The sequence below is a fragment of the Phlebotomus papatasi genome, chromosome 1 (assembly GCF_024763615.1).
Source record: "Phlebotomus papatasi isolate M1 chromosome 1, Ppap_2.1, whole genome shotgun sequence".
In the NCBI taxonomy this organism is placed as follows: domain Eukaryota; kingdom Metazoa; phylum Arthropoda; class Insecta; order Diptera; family Psychodidae; genus Phlebotomus; species Phlebotomus papatasi.
This window is the reverse complement of record NC_077222.1, coordinates 74,367,777-74,390,692: the sequence shown is the minus strand read 5'-3', so window position 1 is coordinate 74,390,692 and position 22,916 is coordinate 74,367,777. Positions and strand designations below refer to the sequence as shown.

At 32.7% G+C, this 22,916-nt stretch overlaps 1 protein-coding gene across 3 annotated transcripts; it reads right to left on the bottom strand.

The window, feature by feature from the left end:
- Positions 1-993: 993 nt before the first annotated feature.
- LOC129801995 (homeobox protein vnd) lies at positions 994-21,190 on the bottom strand. Of its 3 annotated transcripts, none has more exons than XM_055847542.1 (3): positions 20,765-21,190; positions 8,709-8,989; positions 994-2,856 (listed from the first exon to the last, which is right to left on the bottom strand). In XM_055847542.1, exons 1-3 carry the CDS (start codon positions 20,884-20,886, stop codon positions 2,177-2,179), a joined length of 1,083 nt encoding a protein of 360 aa, XP_055703517.1. In that variant the 5' UTR covers positions 20,887-21,190; the 3' UTR covers positions 994-2,176. The 3 variants fall into 3 exon arrangements, with proteins under 3 accessions (XP_055703517.1, XP_055703503.1, XP_055703509.1); XM_055847528.1 differs by having other exon boundaries at positions 8,709-9,001; positions 20,765-21,189; XM_055847534.1 differs by lacking the exon at positions 20,765-21,190 and adding an exon at positions 11,179-11,779 and having other exon boundaries at positions 8,709-9,001.
- Between the last annotated feature and the right edge of the window lie 1,726 nt (positions 21,191-22,916).

Sequence of the window (22,916 nt, the reverse complement as noted above, 5' to 3'; positions counted from 1 at the left end):
ATATCAAGAAAGGCCTATTTTTCTGTCTGCTATCTGCTATTGTAATTTGAATCAATTTAATAATGTGCACCACATACTCTTACTTTTTTCTGACTTCGTGCACTCAGCGAATTTCTCATACCTTTGATCTCAGAGTTGATTCAATCACCAAACCATCTTTTTATTGTACCAGACAGTGGAACTTGCTGACAGTATAAAATTGATATTTATGGCAATTGAGAATGTCTTTTTGGGCTCTCAAGTTTTATTTTTCCATCTCTAACAGAATCTCTGTCTTCTGACCCGAAAGAAATGTGCTCTCTGGAGTGTGAGCTCAGTGCACAAGAGTCCTACAGCTCTTTTTTTATTCATAATCCCGGAAACTGTAATTTCAACAAAAGGATGTTATATAGAAGAGGGTCATTCGACATCCTTTTTGTTCGGTGCGCATCCATTGTTGGCACGAAATGGACGTCAGAAAGCCAAAGACTAATTTTTATATGCGTACACACACGAGATATTTATTTCTTCTGCTCCGTTTTGTATTTTGAGGCAGTTGAGACAGAAAAAAAGAGTCACATTTATCAGGGTCGAGATGACGAGGACATTTTGCGAAGGAGATATCATGCGCGAAAGCTTAGACAAAAAAAATAGAGGAAAGATTTATGATTTCATGATCGAAAGCAGAAGATTTTTCTGCCAACACTCAATTGAATTGGCCCAGAAAGTGATGCGAGAGCCAATATTCATGATTGTTTTCGTAAACTATAAATTCCATTTCAATGATGAAATACTGATGTGATTTTCCTGGATATTAAAAGAAATCATGAAACAAATAAGAAAGAATAAACATGTGGCAAATATTGCGATAGAATAGATGTAATTATTTGTTCTAAAACAGATAATATTGATTAAAATTGGCGATAAGACTTTTCCTACAAGTGATAAGAACAATTAAGTAAACGCGCAAGTGCAAAAATCAAACATCAAACCAGAGAGAATGAAACTATCAAATTAATTTTCACGTTTATATTTGCTCTAAATTCATATAATAAATCGCAATAAATAATTATTTTTTTGTTTTCTTTATTTTCTGTCTTCTCACATTATCTATTCACATTAAATATTTCTAACTGTAGGATCTAATACAATAAACAATTTATTTTAACTTATTTTCAATTCATTTACAATTCTTTTTCTTAATATTCGTAATATTGTATATTAGATGCTAAGGAATGATTTTTTGGATTTTTTCAGGATGTGAAAATTTACTATTGCTGAATTAAAAATAAAACATCTGTTTTAAAATTCAATTTGCAATTCACTGAAGAGTTAAATTGGTAAAGAGATTTGTGAAATATCCTTCCCTTCTACCACTAATAAATTATCTTGAATTAGAACACAATCCCTACATTGCTCAATTTTATTCACCCATTCCACAAATGGTCTCTCGGAGCAATGCAGAAAATGAAAGTGAATTGTCCAAAAGTGAGTGTGCTGGTTCTCGAAAGTACCGGAAAAGTGGTATTATTGATGAGCGGAAATTCATAAATTTAGAGGGTGGATTCACAAATACACGCAAACATTTATTTGGGAAATATGTTTTTCTTCTTGATATTATGGATTGTGCTTTACGAGTACTTTCACATTTTTACTCTCAACAGTCACTCAATAGGGGTAAAAATTCTTCCATAATTTCAATCGATTGCTATTCGATTTTACATATTAACAGAGGATTATTTTGTCAATAATAATTCCAGAAATTAGGAGAAAAGTAGATGTCAGTAAACTCTAGATATCATAAAAAACTGTTAAATTGGCACATAAACTGTAAAATTTATGTCTTTGCAAATTAAATTTTAACGTTTAACGCTAAATTAATTATGACATTAGTTGATGATTTAATTTCGTTTCGGAATTTAAATAGCATTTAATCTAGGTTTTCTATCGCAAAAATCCAGTTCTTTTTTAGATCGAAAGTTGGAACATCTATTTTCAAACAAAATTATCAGTGTAGAGGAAAATTAGGCTAAAATTCGTACTAGGATTGAATTTTGATGCAAGTCTGAATAGGGGGCACATATTTACAATTAAGTAGATATAGCAGTAAAATTGAATGCAGTTAATCTACTTCCCTAAGTTGTGGATCCTGCGAAGTGGAGTTGATGGGCGATGTCCTAGGTCCAGACCTAGGCTTCTACCACCACACCCCTCGACCAGGGTTCTGGGCATGCGGGATGAGGGTGTGATGCTGATAACCTGCATGGGGTAGCACCATGTGGGGGTTGGGATGGGAGGTGGGGTCTTGATGTTTGGATCCATTTAGACAGGGTTTACCATCGCGAACTAACACAGGAACGGCTACTCGTCGTGGGGATTGCATTGTGGTAGGTGGATGGGTCTGATAACCGTCTAGAGCACCCTTTTCGCTCTGTGCCCTCTTGGTCTTGTACCTGTGATTCTGGAACCAGATTTTTACTTGAGTCGGTGTCAGCCTTATCAAACTAGCGAGATGCTCTCGTTCAGGTGCCGATAAATATCGTTGTTGTTTAAACCGTCGCTCCAGCTCAAATGTTTGTTGCTTAGAAAACAGGACGCGTCGTTTCCGTTTCTTCAGAGCACCCGTTGTGTTCTGTGCACCCACCAGATCACCCACCTCGTCATGATCCTCGAGAATTTCCTCCTCACCACATTCCTCCGCCATGTGACTAGTTGTTGTATTGTGATTTTGTTGCTGGGACGCTTCGTCCAGATTGATAATTTTGCTATTGGACGAATCGGCCACATTCGATGAATTAGAGCAAGCTCCCAGAGGTGTGTAGGACAATTCCGACGCGACAGGAGACGTACTGTCTGGACTAGCTTGCTGTGGAATGCCTGCAAAGAAAAGGTGAAGAGGAGAGATAGTAACTTCTTATTTTGACTCATCGTTTTTGACTTTCAAATGGCTCCTTTTTTTGTCATCAACCTCTCCCTATCTCTTCTTAGCACACTGACCGATGATGCAGCTGGTTTCACCTTTTTTTCTCATAATGGGCATTGTAGTCAATTTCCGCCGGTGAAAATAATGCAAGTTAGCAATAAACTATGTTAAAAGTTGAGGAAGTAACTCCTCCAGGAGAGTCAATTGCTTATTATTTTATTTTGGCATGGGTGAAAAAGGTGTCACTCTCCGGAGACTGAATACAAATTGCCAAATTTCCACAGGACAAAGCAAAACTACATGCCTTTAATATCCCACAACGATATTCAATATCGGAAACATAAAAGTCATAGAGGTGGTCATATGCCCATTTAGAGGTGTCTCAGGGGTAAATGAAAAAAAAGAGAATATGACTGAAAAGGATGCTTCATGATACTTGTGGATAAAAGAGACAGATAACTAAGGAATACGGAAAAAGTATTTAGGAAAATTTGAACGCAAGAGAAACCAAACAATGTACCCAGAGATAGGGTCATAGATCACAAACGAAAGCGATACTTCATCGATTTCGGATACAGGATACAAGGCAGCAACAATTGTGCAGAAATTGCATACAATGAGTGGAAGAGGCAAATGTCCTGAGAGGTTTCATTCATAAAATTTTCAATCATGAAGGGATGGAAGGACGAGAGAAAAATCACGCCTCTGCTCCGCCCCATTATTCCTTGGTATGATGCAATCTAATAGCACCCTGATGGATTTATCCCCTGCCATTCTCTACCCTTGTTCGGTACACCGCAATTTACCCTTACAAACGTGTCAGAGGTTGTTGTATTACAAGCAGTATAGTTCTTTATATATACGTCTAATGAAATTTTCCCCAAAAGAAATCATATTAGACTTAAAATACATATTATAATGTAAAATTTAAATTTCGGAAATATATATTTTGAAATTATATTAGAATTTTTTCTCAGAAAAGTACGAGAGATTCAGTAATGTATTCAATTTCATTTGAAAAATCGTGAAACATAAATGAAACAAGTTTTCATGTTTCATGGATTTTAATACAGGATCCAAATGATTTTCCATTTTGCAATTATTTTTTTAACTTACCATGTTAAACTACAAATAATTATTTTGAATCGGATTAATAAAACACATTCAAAAATTATAAAAGTGGATAATTCTTTTTTATAAATGAAATAAATTGAAATAATTATTCTAAAAATCCAGTAACATTAGTAAGTTAAGAAGAAAAATTTAAAATAGAAAAATGCATAGTTTTCCAAAGAAGTCTTTTCAAATAAGAGATTAATCCTATCGTTTAACATTTACTACGTATCAAGGCACGCATCATAAACACATTTTAATAATATTTAAATTTACATTAACTGCATTTATTAAACCAATGTAAAAAAAAACTAATATGTCTGTTAGCAGTTGTTTTAAATTTCCCTTCGATTTTTGAACAAAAAAATGAAATTGGAGTTTTTTGGATAAATTTATACAAAAAATTACCATTTTGGCGAATTTTACACCATATTTGATATTGTAAAGTAAGTTCTGATCCAGGCAACAAAAATCTACCAGTGAAGTACCAGTTTAACTCATCAGATAAGAAGGTCAAGGAGATGAACTCCCTCCGGATGCGTCAGGGGGTGCAATCCTTTCAGGACAGGAAAACACAAAATTCTTTGCCAAAGCTTTCGACGCTTCAACACGTCTTCCTCAGTGCTCAAATCTGTGATTTGTCTCTGCGGACAAAATTTCAGAGACAAATCACAGATTTGACCACTGAGGAAGACGCGTTGAAGCGTCGAAAGCTTTGGCAAAGAATTTTGTGTTTTCCTGTCCTGAAAGGATTGCACCCCCTGACGCATCCGGAGGGAGTTCATCTCCTTGACCTTCTTATCTGATGAGTTAAACTGGTACTTCACTGGTAGATTTTTGTTGCCTGGATCAGAACTTACTTTACAATAACCTCTGCGGACAAAATTTCAGAGACAAATCACAGATTTGACCACTGAGGAAGACGCGTTGAAGCGTCGAAAGCTTTGGCAAAGAATTTTGTGTTTTCCTGTCCTGAAAGGATTGCACCCCCTGACGCATCCGGAGGGAGTTCATCTCCTTGACCTTCATATACGAATTGCCGTCAGTAATCTAACGAAAATTCATCAGATAAGAGAAAATATTTAGAGTTTTTTCGACTTCTGATGAGAGTAATCATATCCACCGTAAAGTAAATTTTTTCATAAAGGTTTTAAAATCAGGTCTCAACGGTTGAATTTTTAGAATTTTTAATGAAAATTTCAGAAAATATAGTTTAATTTAAATTTATTGTTTTTTTTAGGAAAAATATATTGTTTTTTAGCTTCGTGACCCACGTAACCCCTTTTGGACTTCCACAGAGGTAATGTGATTTCTTAAATGCCCAAGACTTCATAATTTAAAATAGAAATTTAATAAACCATTGTTATCTATTGACTAATAATTAAATAAAGTAAACAGTCTGTACTCTTAATTTTTTAAATATCAATATCATGGAGGGAATATTTTCTGAACAAATTTCGTTAAAAATTGAAGTCCATTTATCTCGATTTTAAAATGATTCATTTTACAATATGAAACGTAATTTACGAGTAATTTAATTCATCATTATCACTAAATATGTTTAATGTGATAAATTTTACGTATGTGCATACCTTAGGCCTTCTAGTATATACAAAAAGATTATAAAGGATAAATAATAAATAGGATTAGAACTATTGTCCCGAGTTCAAATCTCCGTTGTCTCACTGGAATTTTCTAACATTAAAGGTATTTGAAGCCCGCTTTATCGCATTTAATTCCACAGACCATAAGACTGACAACCCTATCTTATAAATTTACTTAATTTATACAAAAGAACTATTAATATGTCTGATATTTTAAAAAAAAAAACCTTTAGCTTTTCTAAATCGAAATTCCGATTTTTCGATCGGCAGTGTTCCTCGTTCCATCACGTTGTCCCCGTATTCTTGCTCCAAAATAAAAGATTTTTTGAAAATAATTCGCAACATTTAACTATTGAACTATCACAAGTATATAGGGTAAAGTGGTACAAGTTGGACAGTGGTACAAGTTGGACAATGGTACAATTTTTACAGGGCTTTTTGTCTTGATAAATTTAGTACTTCATTTTTATTTGTATATTTTTTATGCTTTAGTTTTATAATTTGGTTCCTCCTGCTTAAAAACAAATTTTGTACTATATTTATCAAAAAAAAGCCACGTCCAACTTGTACCGGCGAATTGTCCAACTTGTAACACTATGTCCAACTTATATCACTTTACTCTACTGCATTAATTCTCATTTAATTTATAAAACCATTTACCCGTGAGATATCTAAATTCAAGACGATCCGGAGGTACAGAGTGAATGTTTGTAATTATACATAATTTTATTAATTTTTTATAAATAGAATAAAAAATACATAAAATGTAGTTAACTGGATCATTAATAGAGAAGACTGGGGCAAAAAGTCACAAAACGGATATTTTATTTTTTACAAGCTACCCGAGCGCTCCAGAAATTTCTAATAAGCGCAGTTTTATAGGAAATTTACTACTCTACAACTTTGTGAAAGTCATTTTCCTCTATTTTGTAAGGAAATATATTTATTGAGCCGTTTTCTGAAAGTTAATTTTGTGACCATTCTCAAAAATACTGGGGCAAATAGTATCAGGTATGGGATATTATCACATTTTGATTTGCTTTTTTAGGGGAAAGTACTCTCCCTTCGAACGTTCATGCCTTCGAATAATGTGAATTTTCTTTAAGTTTTCCTAAGAGATTTAAACATTTCTATTAAATATTAGCTAGCTTATTATCAATTATTGACAATTATTGATAATAATCTTGTAGAAATTTCTTAGGAAAAGTAAAAGAAATTCACATTATTCGAATGCATGAACGTTCTAAGAGAGTACTTTCCCCTACGGGCTTCCATAAATTAAAAAAAACCTAGATGACATATTTTCATAGGAAATTTATTCCTCTACATCTACACCTTTGTAAAACACCGTTTTCTCTATCTGACCGAGAAAAGCGCTTTCAAGCTATTTTAGAAATCGAGAAATTTTAGAAATTTAGAAATTGAGGAAATCGTTGAACGGCGAGACATAGCAATGACGTTTTTTTTCGCCGTGAGACATCAGAAATTGCATCGGTATTACTTTTTGCTTTTTTATTAATTTTACCCCAAGTGGTCATTTTTAATAATAGGATTTCTGGAGAAAACAATCTTTCTAAAATAGGTAGGGGAAAGTACTCTTCCTTCGAACGTTCATGCATTCGAATAATTTAAATTTTCTTTCATTTTTTCTAAGAGACTTACACATTTCTATTAAATATTAGTTAGCTTTCTATCAATTATTAATAATTATGTGATAATTATGTGTAAATCTCTTAGGAAAACTAAAAGAAAATTCACATTATTCGAAGGCATGAACGTTTGAAGGGAGAGTACTTTCTCCTAGTGGCTTCGTATTCAAAGAATTCAACACATTTAGGAAATATTCACCAGTGCATCAATTTTGGAAAATAAATAGGCAAAAATTGATATCTGCTGTAAGGAAAATATTTCAAAAATAGGGTTAAAAATTTCAATATTTTTTATTTTCTAAATTCCTTGTTCGAGTTCTAAGAATTTTACGATATTGTAGAAGGTCTATGGAGGCCATCTATGGAAAAAAAATAAGCTGCTGTCTCTTTTATTTTGGAAAATATTGAATTTTGAAATTTTCGAATTGTGACTTTTTGCCCCAGTCTTCCCTAATGATTAGGATACACAAACATACTAAATAGTGTTTTGCAACTTATAGTTTTAGCTAAATATGGAGGATGTCTCTTAATATTCCGATTCGCAGTGAGCTTCCCCTAAAAAATACTGCCTGATTTAATTAATGTAATTTGCTAAAAGTCGGACAATGCTGAAAAGTCGGAGAACCCACAGCACAAGTCTGCTTATTAAAAGTCGGATATGCCGAAAGTCGAACTACCAAAGATAGTTTGCTCATACAAATATATGTAAACTTGGTTTTTTTTTAGTGTTCATCTTTTTTATAGTTTTTTTTATTTTACACATAATATTTGGAACAATAAAATTTTGTTTTCAAATATTTCTTTTATTTTTTATAACACATACTAAAGAGACATAAAAATATAAAATAAAAGTTACAATGAAAAGAATAAAATGTTATATAAAAATATTTCAACATAAATTTTCTTTTGTTTCCCCTTATGGAGCAAATTGTCGATTTTTATTTGCTTTTATAGAATAAAATCCCTAAAATGTAACTGTTTTCAAAAATTCACCATTAACAATTGAGGGATAATTTTTTCATCCGATTTGATAGTTCAATAGTTCTGTGTAGTAGTTGAGAATTAATTGGTTGAAAACGTCGGAAATCTCACCCAACCATCAATTACCAAGGGATTCAATGACTCAAGTAAATGTTCGGCGTGAAAGAGTGGGATTTCGAGAAGGGGTAAATTTCATCCCTTTCAAATGCCTAAATTGTCGACACCATGATGCTTGGAACTGGATTGATCTTGAGCAGATGTGTGGAATTTTTTGTACTTTAAATGGGGTGGGATTTAACAGAATATACTGTGAAAGAGGAGATCATGAAAGACTCCATTCTTCCCACGTATTGCAATATTTTGACATACGGCATTAAATGTGCCAAAGAAGAGCAAAAATTGGAAAGAAATATCAATAGCCAGAGACTGTGGGAGGCTACTAAAATTCAATTGACTCACCATACTGATCATTATTGCTGTCTAAAGGGGTGGCCCAGGAACGAGTGGCTGCATGAAACATGTTCTGGTAATGTGAGTGTCCAGATTCACCGAAGATTGTCCCATTTGCTGAAGGTGGAATGAAGGTTCCAGGCACGGGATCCAGGAGACCATTGTGATGTGGATGGGGAGGAAGGGATGATGTGTGATGAGATGATTGATTGCCATTTGAATCCGTGATGCCATCCTTGGGCTGAAGTCCCAGTATGTCGCTGATTTGAAATGATGGTCGATTTTTCATACTGTCCAGAATCCTAAAATAATAGAGATATCCTTACTAGGAACATTGCCTTAAAAGTTTTTGCTTAACCTTTGAAAATATACATGAACTTTGTGAGATAAATACTCCTTAAAACTACATGTTCTGACTCATGCAATAACTGTACTGGAATTCCCAAGCAGATGGTGTCAAATCCAAATTTTACTATTTGTAAGTCATTTGGCATTGTTATAGAGTCCTTAAAAACACCTCATGCAAATTTCACAGTTCTCAACCTATAAAATGGGCATGTTTTGGCTTATCTGCTCAGCAGTAGTAGTCCCTAATTTGTAAATATACCTCCTTGGGAATTTCCGAACATTTTACTGTTCATTTCGCACATAATTCCCAAAGCCAAAGATTTATTTTAGTCTATTTAGATATTGCCTATTTTCTTTTTAACTTTACTATGCCCAAAGGCTCACGCCAATTGATTTGTATGAAATTGACGCTATATAGCACAGGGGTTGAATCAATCGGAAGTTCCTTACCGGAAACACCCGTCGCGCGATGATATTCTGATTTCTAGATGGAAGTTTAGGAAAAGTGGGTGCGTAAATCATGCCACACTCTAAATGAAATAGCTTTATTCCATCCGACAATTATTTTATGGGTAATATGCACAAATCATCAATTTTAATCTGTATAAATTACAATTTATATCCGTTGTTTTCAATTTTAAATCTAAAATGGAAAAAGTTTTTTGTTTTGGGATATTGATTAGCAAATTAAAGAAAAAATATATAATAAAGTACAGAATCTGAAATATGGTTTTCTTTTTGTTCTGATTTGCTTTATAATACTATAATGACCGAAAGCCAAAAAATATACATAATAAATAACTTTTCTAAGAACTATTAATCCCTGTAGTCTCGAAAGTGGAGAAATCCTTAGGAAAAACCCACAATTTGCTGTGAAGATCTTTAGGCACACGATGCATTTAACACATCAAATTTATCAACTTTCTCGCACTTGAAAGAACTGTAGCACTTTGAGTGGTCTCTGTTATCCTTGGAGTGGGACGTGACCAAAGAATAACACTTCACGAAAACCGTCGTGTATTTGACAATAAAAAGGCAAGTTTTTTTTCTCATGATGGAGATCTTAAAAAAAAAGATTCTTCCTCCTGAAGTATACAAAGCAAAAGCAAGTTTCTTTTGCACCGAAAAGACTGTAAATGTAAAAAGGAACCTCTGCCAGAGGATGTAGAAAAAAAACGGCACGAAAAAAGAACACACAGGTGTTTTGGCTTAAGATTTATGGTGTTAAATTAAAATTATGCTAATTAGATTCTTAAGAGTATTTTGTGTAATTATAGGTATTCAACTAGATCTTCCCATAAACTAAGGAATTTTCCAAAAAAAATATATATTTTGGATTTTATAAATCCATCAATAGCGCAGGGATTATGTCGAACTTGTCCAAAAAATCGACGAGGGTGTTGAAAAGATGAATTTACAGGTATCAACAATTTGTCAAAAATTGTCATATAATTCTTAGTGAGACGAAATAAATAATATTGAAGAATATCAAACAAAAGTTTATTTTGAATGTGGTTTTTTTTAATTTTCAGAACATAAAACGGATGGAAAAGTTTTTTAGCCATTTATATATTCTTTATTAGGAAATGGCCAAACACATTTTGGCAAAGTTTGGGACCGATGGATATAAGATTTTGTTAGGATAGTAGGTGAGATTGTTAGGAATCTCATCTAATAAATATTCTCTAATTCCTAATGCAAAACTTCCTTTATTCATTTTGTATAAATATAAAAGCCAAAACTACTTATAATTTTAATATCGCCTTTTAACTTTCTTAGTAAGTTGTAAGCTTTTAACAGAAATATTTACTTAACCATCTAAAAATACAAAAGATTAGAAAAACATGCATTAGGTGGGATGCTTAATAGTCACACCTATTTAATTTCACTGTTTAAACTAATTTACATTATAATACTGTAGTGATAATTATTTATAATAATTCTCAGAAATTTTAAAATTATTTTTTTACATATTAGGAATGATTAGTAAATTAAACAATCATAATAATTATATTTTTAAATAAAGAGAAATTCAAAATTTGTTATACAATTAATTAAAAAAAAAAAGAAAAAACAAGGCATTTAGTCACTTAGTTTTGTTAGAAACATAAATAATGGTAAAATTACGAACCCTGGTAAAGCGGATCTGAGAGCTCCGGGATAAAAGGCCGCTGGTAAGAATGTTGGGCCCCATGGTGGCAGAAAAATTGGTGACCACGTCAAAAAGGAAGCTGATGGGGCCATAATTGACCCAAAATCAGTGGGAGACGGGGTACACCGTTTCTTCTTACTTGTCTCAGCCACGGTACTGATTTTCTTTTGAACAGCCAGTTTAAGGTTTTTTTTAAAAACTAACCCACACTTAAATTTCACCGTTTATCACTGTCACTGTGAATCCTGATAAAACAGTCTCCTTTCGTGTATTACTCCTTGTCCCTCCACAATCACTAATGAACATTCATCTTTGCACAAGAATTCACAAAGAAAAAGAATCATGTATCTGCAGAAGTAAAGTTTCTAATAATGGGCTTCATAGTAATGAAGGAACATGAACAAATAGCTGAGATATTTCCAATAAACAGATATTTTGTTGCTCATGAGTAGAAAAAAATACCAGCAACTTCAATTATTGTTATTATTATAATGTTGCCTCTGAGCCTCTTGACGACCACTTTACACGGTTTTAAGAGTATAAAGTTACGCTGTCGACAGCAAATTCTTAACTGTAACAAAAGTACATGGCTCTAGACATAAGTGGACTTACAAGTACCCCAAAGTCAAGGGTTGTTCGGTCGTCAGCCAACCAACCCCTGCGGATACGTCAATGAGGACCAATAGGGACAAGGAAGATGGTAGAGGCGGTACTAACATGAACCGCACCCATTCTCAACACTGCGTAGTATCACATACCAGTCGGATCCTTTGGAGAGCGGCGCAAGGATCATTTGAGCTTTTCAAGCGTGAATGAGGATGGGAGCACAATGGAGGGTAGGACACGAGCAGAAAATAATGTACACTCAGCCAATTTACCTCTCTCATGCACATAATTCACTATACCTTTTCATTGTTGCGAGCTTGTCCTCTACATGGTACCTTATATTGCATAACGAGGTTCGTGAGATGGCACGTAATCAGGATATGAGATGGGAGCATAAGGACACCCCTCGACCACATACAGGGATCATCCATCTCACGCATCGTTATTGGTACGATAAATCTACAAGAAACCGATATATAACCTCACTACATCTGTATAGGTAGGAAAATATATATATTTTCTTCAAGCTATAGTTAATAGAAAATCAATGTTAAGATACCCCTAGAGCTCCATTTCACCCAATTTCTCCTTTCAGACATTTTTAGTTTGATTAATGGAGGAAGTACTTTTAAAGGGTTCCTGCTGATTTTTCACTCATTGCATTGGTATTATAATTTAAATTGTGTAATATAATTATTACACAATTATTACGAATTATTGCTGATAGCAATAATTCGTAGTTAAAACGTGAAATATACATTATATCATTTATAAGCTGACTTAATAAGAGATATTATCTGTCAATTGTACTGCAAGACTTATTTTATGATCGTAAAAATCTATCAAAAGAATTGTAAAACAAAAAATCAAAAAACAGTGAGTCACTTAACATATAGGGTAAGTGTGCCAAATTCCGGCCAGCTTGCAATTTCGGCCACCTTTTTTGTTCCTCGAATTTCTATGAATTTTTATATTTTACGTACTCTACAGATTATACAATGCAAAAGAATAACAAAAAATGTAGCTTCGACAAACGAGATGACGTGAAAAAGATATTGGAATAATTCCCGAAGGGCAAGGAACTATGAGAATGAAGATGGTCAAAATAGGGCACCAAAGCTATGTCTATATTTTTATTCATTTTAAAATGTATTAAGAATGATTTTAGAGTAAATAAAGACGGTAAACTCTTTACAAGGTTCCAAGCAACACTATTACAAAAGAAAGAATAAAAAATCAATTTCTATTTAAAATATTACACTTCAAACTTGAGACTTTGACGCTTGCATGTAACTATGCCGAAATTTGGCACACTTACCCTAGTTTATTTTTTGAAGAATATTTGCAATTTGACCTTTAAATTTAATCTTTTTTTGAGCAAACATCATAAAGTTATAAATGTTGCATATTGACTTATTTTAAATGAAGTTTTAAGTATATAAATGATGATTCGACTTTCTTCAAAAAGTAATCTAGATTTATTTAAACATACAAAATGAAAAATACGTTAATTAAAAATATCTAATTATGAGAATTGCTCTAAAAAAAGGACATTTCTTCAGAGCTTCATATTGTAAAACTGATCCAAAAAAAGTGTAGAAAAAATATTTGGATTGACTCTTAATGCAATGCCATTAAATCGCATATTTAAGTTCAAGGAATGTAACAAGAAAAACTACATAAATTTTTAATGAATTTCATATAAATTTTTTTAAATAGATAGATTTATTGTTATCAAGGTTATCAATGCTCTTCTGGAGAAATGCTCTGCTACTCATAGATATATTTTCATAATCAAAATTGGAAACAGTTTTTTCTGCGGCCACCGCCGTCTAAAACTAATCCACACTAAAACGGTTGAAAACTCCTTCAGGTTATAATGCCATACATCCATAGGACAATCATATTTATTTTACAATATTTTAATTTATTTAGTTTCTTATTTTCTTTTTAGTAATATTGAACTTTCAACGTTAAATTTATTCTATAGAATAATAATTTTATTTAAAAAAAAAATCTAAGTAATATTTTACTATATGGATTCCATATTATTATGTACAATGTTTCCATTAGTATTTTTTTTTAATTTGTGTAAAGTGAAGCAATAAGGTTTCAAACTAATAATAGCAAATACCTGCATTTTTAACAGGTCCTTTATATAATACGATATTACAATAAGTTTAAGAAATTGACAGGAGATTATTTCGAAACAAGATTATTTCTCATGTGATTTAATATTTCAGGACCATCTTTAGAATAGAGGGAGAGGGAGTTTGAGGGACATTTTCCTGGCTTAAAACCATGCTCACAACATAACTAAGAGAGTATATCAACCAACATCCAAAATTATTTGAAAATCTCTTTTGAGACGGGTATTCTCAGACCATCGAAACTCTTTGGAATGGTATTTCTGATATTTTGCGATGGATTATTCCTCAATTATACCCACAGAAGAATTTAATAGAAAAAAAAACCAAAAAGTTATCATAAGAACTTTTTTCTTGCCTGATGTGTGAAAAGCGTCACATCTCTATTATGAGATTATAGGTTCTCTCCTGGATTTTTTTTCAGCACTACGGCTGTTTTTTCCGGTGGCTTTTCTACCCTTGGGCACTTGGACAAAGAAATCATTTGCCAGGAGGATGGATAACAAATAAGACGTGTCGGGATTTGGGCGTTGTGTTCAATAATTTGTTTACTGTTATCCGTATAATGGTATAGTTTGGCTGAGCTCTAAGATGCCGCAAAAAGTAAATAATAAATATCCGAATGAATAAATGGGATTTCACTTTTTTGCATCCTCCTTTTCTCATGCTTTCATATCCCGCCTGAAAATCCATACATTTTTCCCATATTGTGACTGAAGGCAATGTTTGGTTTGTAGCCTTTTCACTCGAGGAGAGATCCTCTATTTGTACACACGAACGGCTACTGAAAAATGGTGAATGCATGTGCAAAAGTTACTTTAATATTTGCTGTTGTGAACAATGCAATTGAATGCCGAAGAACTTAACTATAAGGAAGTTAAAGCTTGCAGTATCTGTGATTTCAAAATTGTATGAGTAGAGATACATTTTATGAAAAATTATACTATTTTATAAATAACTTGTACCATATTAATAATAATAATGTTGGCACAAAGTTTTATAGAGAAACCATCTTCCTAATATAAAAGATATGAATCCGTCATGATTGTTAGTTGTGCATGAAAACATTTAAAAAACGTAAATTTATACTTTACTTTTAAGACGAACTTCTTACAAAACAGAAAAAGTGCCAGAACGCTTAAACTTTTAGAATGCACTTTTCTTGCTTTGATACTTCTACTATTCCTCTTATTAATATTTAAATATTATTATTTTTAAACAAGTAATGTCGCGATATTATTATAAAATGTTTGCGACCCATTGTTGGTTCTAAAAGTTTAAGCGTTTTGGCACTTTTCCTATTTTACAATAAGTTCAAACTACTAAAATTATTGAAATTCGTATAGAATTAATATATATTTTTAAATATTTTATAGTTAATGGCTACGTTGCCTTTAGGTTCTGTTTCAAATTACCAGATATACGAAATTAACATTATATGATTGAATCACTGAGAGAAATCCGAAAAAGTTTAAATAACATTCCAGAAATGTTAATTTTACCCTGCAGTATTGATCCAAAATCTGTGTAAATATTACCCTTTTTAGGTATATTAGGGGTTAAAAATACCCCTTTTCGTGTTAATTTTACCCTTAATAAGGTGTAAAATTAACATTAAAAATGTTGATATATTTTTACACCTAAATTTCTAAGGAAAAAATGTTAATCGCACAATCTTTTTTTTTCTCAATGATCGACGGTGACCTATAAGAAATATTCTTGATAGGGGAGTACGGTTCACACGAATGAGCCTGCAATGGAATGTGTTTGGAAAGGGATAGTTCGTCATTTCTTAGTTACAAAGTAAGTAATCGTAAATGTCACCTCATGGTTTGGTACCTATCTCCATGCACACATTCCACCAATCGATATTTCACTATTTTTCCAATTATTTGGCTATTCATTGTTTGAATAAAATCTTATAGTCAGATATTATATCGAAAAAGAAAAGACATATGAGTGATTTTTTGATGATTATTTTTTGTTTAATACGTTTAATACTCCCGCGACCCCAATAGGGATAAGCGGTTGAAAATGAATGAAAAAAAAAATGAATGAACGTTTAATACTTAAGTCTTTGAGAAATAATGGATTACCAATGACCAATCGGTTACAAACTGATCAATTAATTTTTTTCCGCAATTCAATGCATTACTTGCAAGTATAAGAAAATTTTTATGTTATCTATAAATCAATTAAAAACGGTTGTGAACCTGTGCATGTTAAGGAATTACGAATTAAGAAAAACTGCAGATTTTTCGAATTTGATACTTTTCGAATGAGGAACATAACATCGCTAAGCTTGGTGACTATGCCCCTTTACTATTCGTAAGATTTTCTTTAATTCTATAACGATAGTCTTTACCGATCGGAAAAGATCGATGAAGACTATCCTTAAGTGTTAGAATAGAACTAAAATAAAAGCTTACGGATAGCAAGGGCATAGTCACCCCTTGAGGCCAAGGTCACCTGATTACGGTAGGTAAACAATTACAGTTTTTGATTATTTTTCTTTTTATAAGTTAGCAGCATTTCGGAAAGATAAATTACATTATAGATGAATTACATAATTCAATATGTCGAAATATAATATTAAGTAGCAATATTAGTAAGTAAGTGTGCATTTATTAAACCGTAGTGCGTTACAAATTTAGATTAAGGACTTCCTGACTTATGTGCAATAGCTGTGAAATTTTGCAAGTATCAACAGGGAACAATTATGTCTTATATAGGAAACGGAAATGAATTGTGTATGAAAATTGAAAATTTTGTCACAAGAGGACTTTTTATGGTCAATTCCCTCAACACAATGTCCTAGTGAATTCTCTCATAAAATGTAATTTACTTCCAAAAAGGAAAGCTCCTTTTTCATTTGCAAGAACGTACGGAAAGGTTTTCAAAAAATAATCTCATTAATAAAGTGCTGCAAGAATGCTACTGAGTAGAGGAAGAAAAGAATTACTTTTTTCACGTGAGAGATTATTGCTAAAGATTATTTACACTGTTTACTATAGTGACAGTCTGTAGCATTCTCGTGCCATCCATTTAAGAATATTATACCAGCCCTGCGAATGAGTTTTGATATCGCAAACACACATCATGTTAAGGGAGCGCAGTTCAATTGCCCAATTAGCAATTAGATGGTCTAGCAATTCCGGGGGAGATTTTCCAGTATAATATAAATTGTGTGAAAAATACCAAATGCTTCCAGATGGCTCATGAAGGAATGAGTGTAGAACCTCATCCTATTTTTCCCTCAAAACAATTCGCGTGGCTTTTGAACTTTGGCGGAAATGGCACAGTGACTAAATGCTGTGATTGCATTAAATTACCTCCGCAATGGTAAACTAATTAACTACATGTTAATTGTAATTTCGTGCCTTATATCCACACTCTTTAAGAACCAGAGAGGCGTAGTGGTTGTTCTGTATGGAAAACTCCCGAATGTAAGGAAGGGGGAAATTGAAAGTGGTTCTTCTAGGCGAAAAAGAAGCGCCTCGAGTAAAATTATGACTTTGTTTGGTTAATAAAGTGAGGGAAGAGTAGGAAAAAATGTGAAACACACCATTTTCAGATGACAGGATAGCCAAAAAATAAAAATGACAGCTAATTTATAGCATTTTTCTACAATTACCATACGGAGACGATAGCTTCTTTCCCACCAAAAAGGCCATTTCCAAGGAGTTTTCTGTTAGGGAAAATTGTTCTGCTTTCGCGCGTATTTTTTCATGACAGTTTTTTTTGTATTAACGAATATAGGAAGGAAGTTATATCCTATATTTTCTGCATTTCCGCAGTGACAGAAAATTATGGGATGGGAAAAACCAATTATAATTTTATTTGGCAAGAAAAGGTGCCAAGATGTCTGCAGAGCACTGAGAGACCAACATGCACTAATGCTATACTGCAACATTTAAATAGTTTGCCTTTGGGAATCCCCATAACCCAAATAAATAGTCTTCCCAAAGCATAAAACATCATCTACAGAACAGTCTTTAGGCAGATGATCCTTTTCAGCTGCTGGTAGGCAATATTTTGCGATAGTTTGGTTTTTCCCAAAAAAAAAACATTCTATGTGCTTTGGGTAATTTGGAAAACTTTCAGACTGGCAAAAGGACTTTCTACAACTATTATACATCCTAAAAGGAGGAGATACAATTCATCTTCAAAATCTTTAGAAGTGAGATTGAAGATGGGGGAATATTGATGTATCTCTTTTCTTGGTCAAAATCTTCTGATGTTATTCGGCATCGATGGGAAGTTTGCATTTATATCCGGTGATTGAAAAGGTTGACATACAAGAAAGGAGTGTCTTGCCTATTCACCACGACAGAATAACCAACAATCCTCAAAAGAATGACCATAAAATCGAGCCGGATGTACCTGAACTAATATAAGAGTCCTTTTGTATTTTAGGAGCCCTATCGCTTGTTCGATTTTGACTTTTCAATGAAAGAATAAAAAAAAAATCATTTCAACATTGGGCAATCGGAACGCAATTGTGCGTCCAGAAAGAGAGGAATCTTCGGAATCCTCTTTTTTATGGGACATCCTCCAAAATTGTCATTGTGAGAAAGTTGTCAACAGCATTTTTCATAAAAAAAAAAAATCAAAGTCCCTTTACAATTTATAATTCCGCCGGTAAAAAATAGGAGGTGGAGTGGTGTGACAAAGTCGTTGATGGCATGCAGGAAATATGGTCAGGAAGATCAGGCACGAATTCATCTTGAACTATTAAATAGGGTAAAATAATCAACCACGTTTAATCAATTACCTCCATGAACAAACACCCACATTGCTTGAGTTTTTCTATGTCCGAATATCGTTTTAAGAACCCTCCTGAATTTGTTCCACTCTTTTCACGCATATTAACGTCTTGTTCTTGTGTGGGGGTGACGATTTAACAGGATTGCCGGAAAATCCCTCAAGAATTTGGGGGATTCATCGCTCAAAGGTAGGGAAAGGATATTTAGAAAGAAATTAAAATATATACAAGAAATCTTCTTAGACATTTTAATGAATACACTGTAATAAAAAGGTAACCGCTTGACTTCTACGCTGATTTATTAATCTTCTAAACAGGTTTTCTGCAAACTTTAGTTTCAAAAGATTTCACTATTCATTGTTTTTTTTAATTACCTAAGTGGTATTATGAGTATTTGTAATGTCATAAAATATACTGCAATTGCAATGTATATACAATGAATAATTAAAAACTAAAATCTAAAAAAATGTAGATCGTAAATATTTTTTTGATTGGTTTGTTCATACATTATGACAGCTTTAAACTTTATTCACATCATTCAGAGAGCCACTAAAGTTACTTATGTTATGTCCTAGACACACTTGCGACTAAAGTCCAGAGACGACAAAGCTCATTCAAAGTCAAGTCAGTTCCTGCCACACTACAAACGAGGCTTAGCTTCACTGGCACTCACAAAATATAACTTTCGTTAACCTATTAGGCTATCAAAAAGGAATAAAATTGCTTGCTATTTAAGATTTTGAGACTTTCGGGAACTGGGCTAAGCCTCTAGTCTGAAAACCGCTTTAGGAACTGACTTGACTATGAACGAGCTAAGTCGTCTCTGGACGTCTGAACTTTAATCGTAAGTGTGTCTATAGGGCATTAGACTATTTTATATTTTCAGTGCAATTGAACGTCATAGTGATAATTCTCTGTGTGATACTATTCTAAATCCTATTTAACAAATTAAGAAATAAGAAAGTGTGATACTTTGATGAATTTATTTAATTCTTGATTTCCAAGTAAAAATCTAAATAAACGAAACATGGTAATTTTTTATTTTAGGAAAAATTATTATTTAACTCTTGAACTATGTTGACTATATCTTTTCTGAACAAGCAACCATATAGTAAAACATATTAGGGTTAGTTCACTGTAGTCTTACATCTAATAAAAAATCATAGTGTTCGGAATTTCCCCTGTACAGATCTGTCGCACTTTCCTCTAATATGACAAATTTTCGGTTATCCATCCCTGAATCTTAAAATATGTTATAAATCCCTATAACGGAATATTGTGCAGGATAATTCCCGATTAGTGCACATTATTTAGGTAGATAGACAGTTAGATAATTTTCCCATCCAATATTTAGTTCTAATAACTTTTTTTTTTCAATGGGCTTTTATTAGCTAAAAAGCCACACGAACAAATTAATAGATCAGTGGCATTAAACTAACGACTATATATCTTTCTCAAAACAAAGTGTACAAGCCTAAATGGACTCAGACTGATTCTCAAAAATATTTATTATGTAAAATTTGGCAATAAATGATTAGGTAAAGGAAATTTGTGCAAAGGGCCTCTAATTGATGATTCATACCCCTTAAGTGTAAGACGTTTGAGGTAAATTTTACTGCCAAATTTTATAGACTATGGGCTATATATTCTGGAGGATGAGACTGAATTTAATTGAACCCTAAGAAATATCAAATGGAAATTTAATTATTTGAATAGAAACAACCTCATTATATAGTAAATAGGTCAGGAAAACTTTGGAAAAGAAGCACAGATGAAGTATTACTATTACGTGATTGGACTCCTAGAATTTAGGATGAAATCTTGCAAAATTTAACTCAGTAGAGAATTTTTCTAATATTGCAATAAATTTAAACCAACTTTGAATACGAATAATAATCTCTTTCCAATTACTTTCTAAGAATACAAACTTTGAAAAGGCGTCAATTTTAATGTTGTATAAGTTAACACTGACAGATGGTCTTAATTGTGACTTGTAGCAATTTTATAGTATTTATGAACTTTTACTTTGTTGTAAATTTATACTTACTCCATATTGCAAGGATCGTGATTTGGAACATATTCCGTAGGCGGAATTATATGACTGTAGTAATCATAATAGTCGTCGTATCCTGTTGCATATCCAGTATGACCAATGTTGTTACTGCACATTTTAACTTGAAAAATACAACCACAAATTCCGAAAGAAGATTGTCCAATAGACCAAATACTTTTTTCGCAATATATGCTCCAAAAGTTAAATGAAAATGAACACTATTTTAGTAAACACTGACAGTATTTGAAAATTGAACCAAATTTTCACAAGTTTTGAGACATTCTCGGTAAAGGCAATAAAGAAAATAGAAGTAAAAATATTGCTTTCAGCAATAACTTTGTAATTTATTGGAAGATTACAAGCGCGAGGCGCATTCGCCTGTTCACTCCATCGACTAATCACAATCGAACTGATCTGGGTATTATAAATTAAAGTATCGAATATGTTTGATATATCTTTTCTACACGATGTACTGTTATATTATCATTATCGAGCTGTGATAATTTCCTATCTGTTTGTTCAACTATATGTATATTTATATATTAAATGTTGGTATGTGTATTGTATATTTAATTTCTGGATTTTTCATAAAAATTATCGCTGTTTCCACACTTGGTCGCTATGCAATGTCACCTCCGTTTTCGAGCCTCCCTCTTGGTAAATACATCATAATGCAGTGGGGTGCATTGGGACACCCTTGGGTATTGATAATCATCCCTTTTTCCTCATTGTGTATTCTCCCTCAACGCAAGAGTATTCAATATTGGGGCAATATTGGAGGGAGCAACACTAAGAAAAAAATATCACCTTACATCGATATCACCTCCTTTCCGACCCACACATCTATTTTAGCGAGATATTTTTGCCATCGTTTTTTCTCATTGATAATATTGAGCGATTTTAGTGGCTGAATAAAAATGAGAATGAATCATAAATATTTTTGATCTATTTCCTAAATATTTTTTTTTGTTTTTTCAAATGATTGTGGAAAAATATCCCTTACAATTGGTCAACAATCAGAGTATATAATTCCCTATCCAAGAGGTTGTTGAGCATTTTATTGGATGAAGGGGGATTTCATAGGCTTAACTGTCCGGTGTGATTTTTGCAGTCTGATAACCCATAACAACACATGAAACATTCTTTTCAAAGTAGATCCCCCCGCATATACCTCCTTATCTCTGAGGTGAAATCGTGGGGAAATATCGCCAATATAACCTGCGTGATCACATATATGTATGTTTATGTGTAATTGGCGCTTTTATATTATCATCAATTGCATTTGTAACAAATCTACAAGACTATCGATCGATGTGTGTTTTCGTGTTGACTGTCTTATCAGTAAAGAAATACAAACTGAACAGGTCTAACACTGCTGGGACATTCTCTCTTTCCACATCATCCTACACCGCGAAGCCCTGTGACTCTGGTACAGGTGATCAGACAAGAGAGATTATCTAATGTTTGAATTGTGACTCTATTGAAATCATTCGAGTCAGAGAATTGAGATTAATTGCTTTGAAATATATGGGATACGTTTTTGCAAAGAAAACTTCTAATGCCGCGTAAAAATTGATAATTGGCTCAAATTATATAACAATTGTGCCTTATTTGGGTTATGTTCAGTCACCAAAGTATAATTTTCAAGGAAAATGGTCAAACTTTATTTAAAAGAAAATTAAAAATTTGTACAATAAATTTAAGAATTAAAAAATTTTAAGCAACTCATCCTGTCCGTAACCTCTCGGCCAAGCCTTGGTCTCTTTTGTTTATATGAGCTACAAAGGGTCATATAGACCTCAAAATATTTAAGGCAATTTACTCACTATTCCCTTAATTATATATATATTTATTTAATATGCACCAGACATACATGTCATTTTGTACATTATTCAATACCTTAAAACTAAAACTTAAATAAAAAGCATTACCTATTATATTTCATTAATCAAATTAATCTTATCTAGGTATTCATAAAGTTTTTTCTCAAATTTAGCGCTAAGAATAATTTTTAAGTCACTAGTTTTCAAAATATTGTTTCTCTCATTTTCAAATTTTTTACATTTACTAAGAACATGCTCCACAGTTAATGTGGAATTGTCACAGTCACAAACAGGTGGTAGTTCTTTCTTCATTAGATATGAAT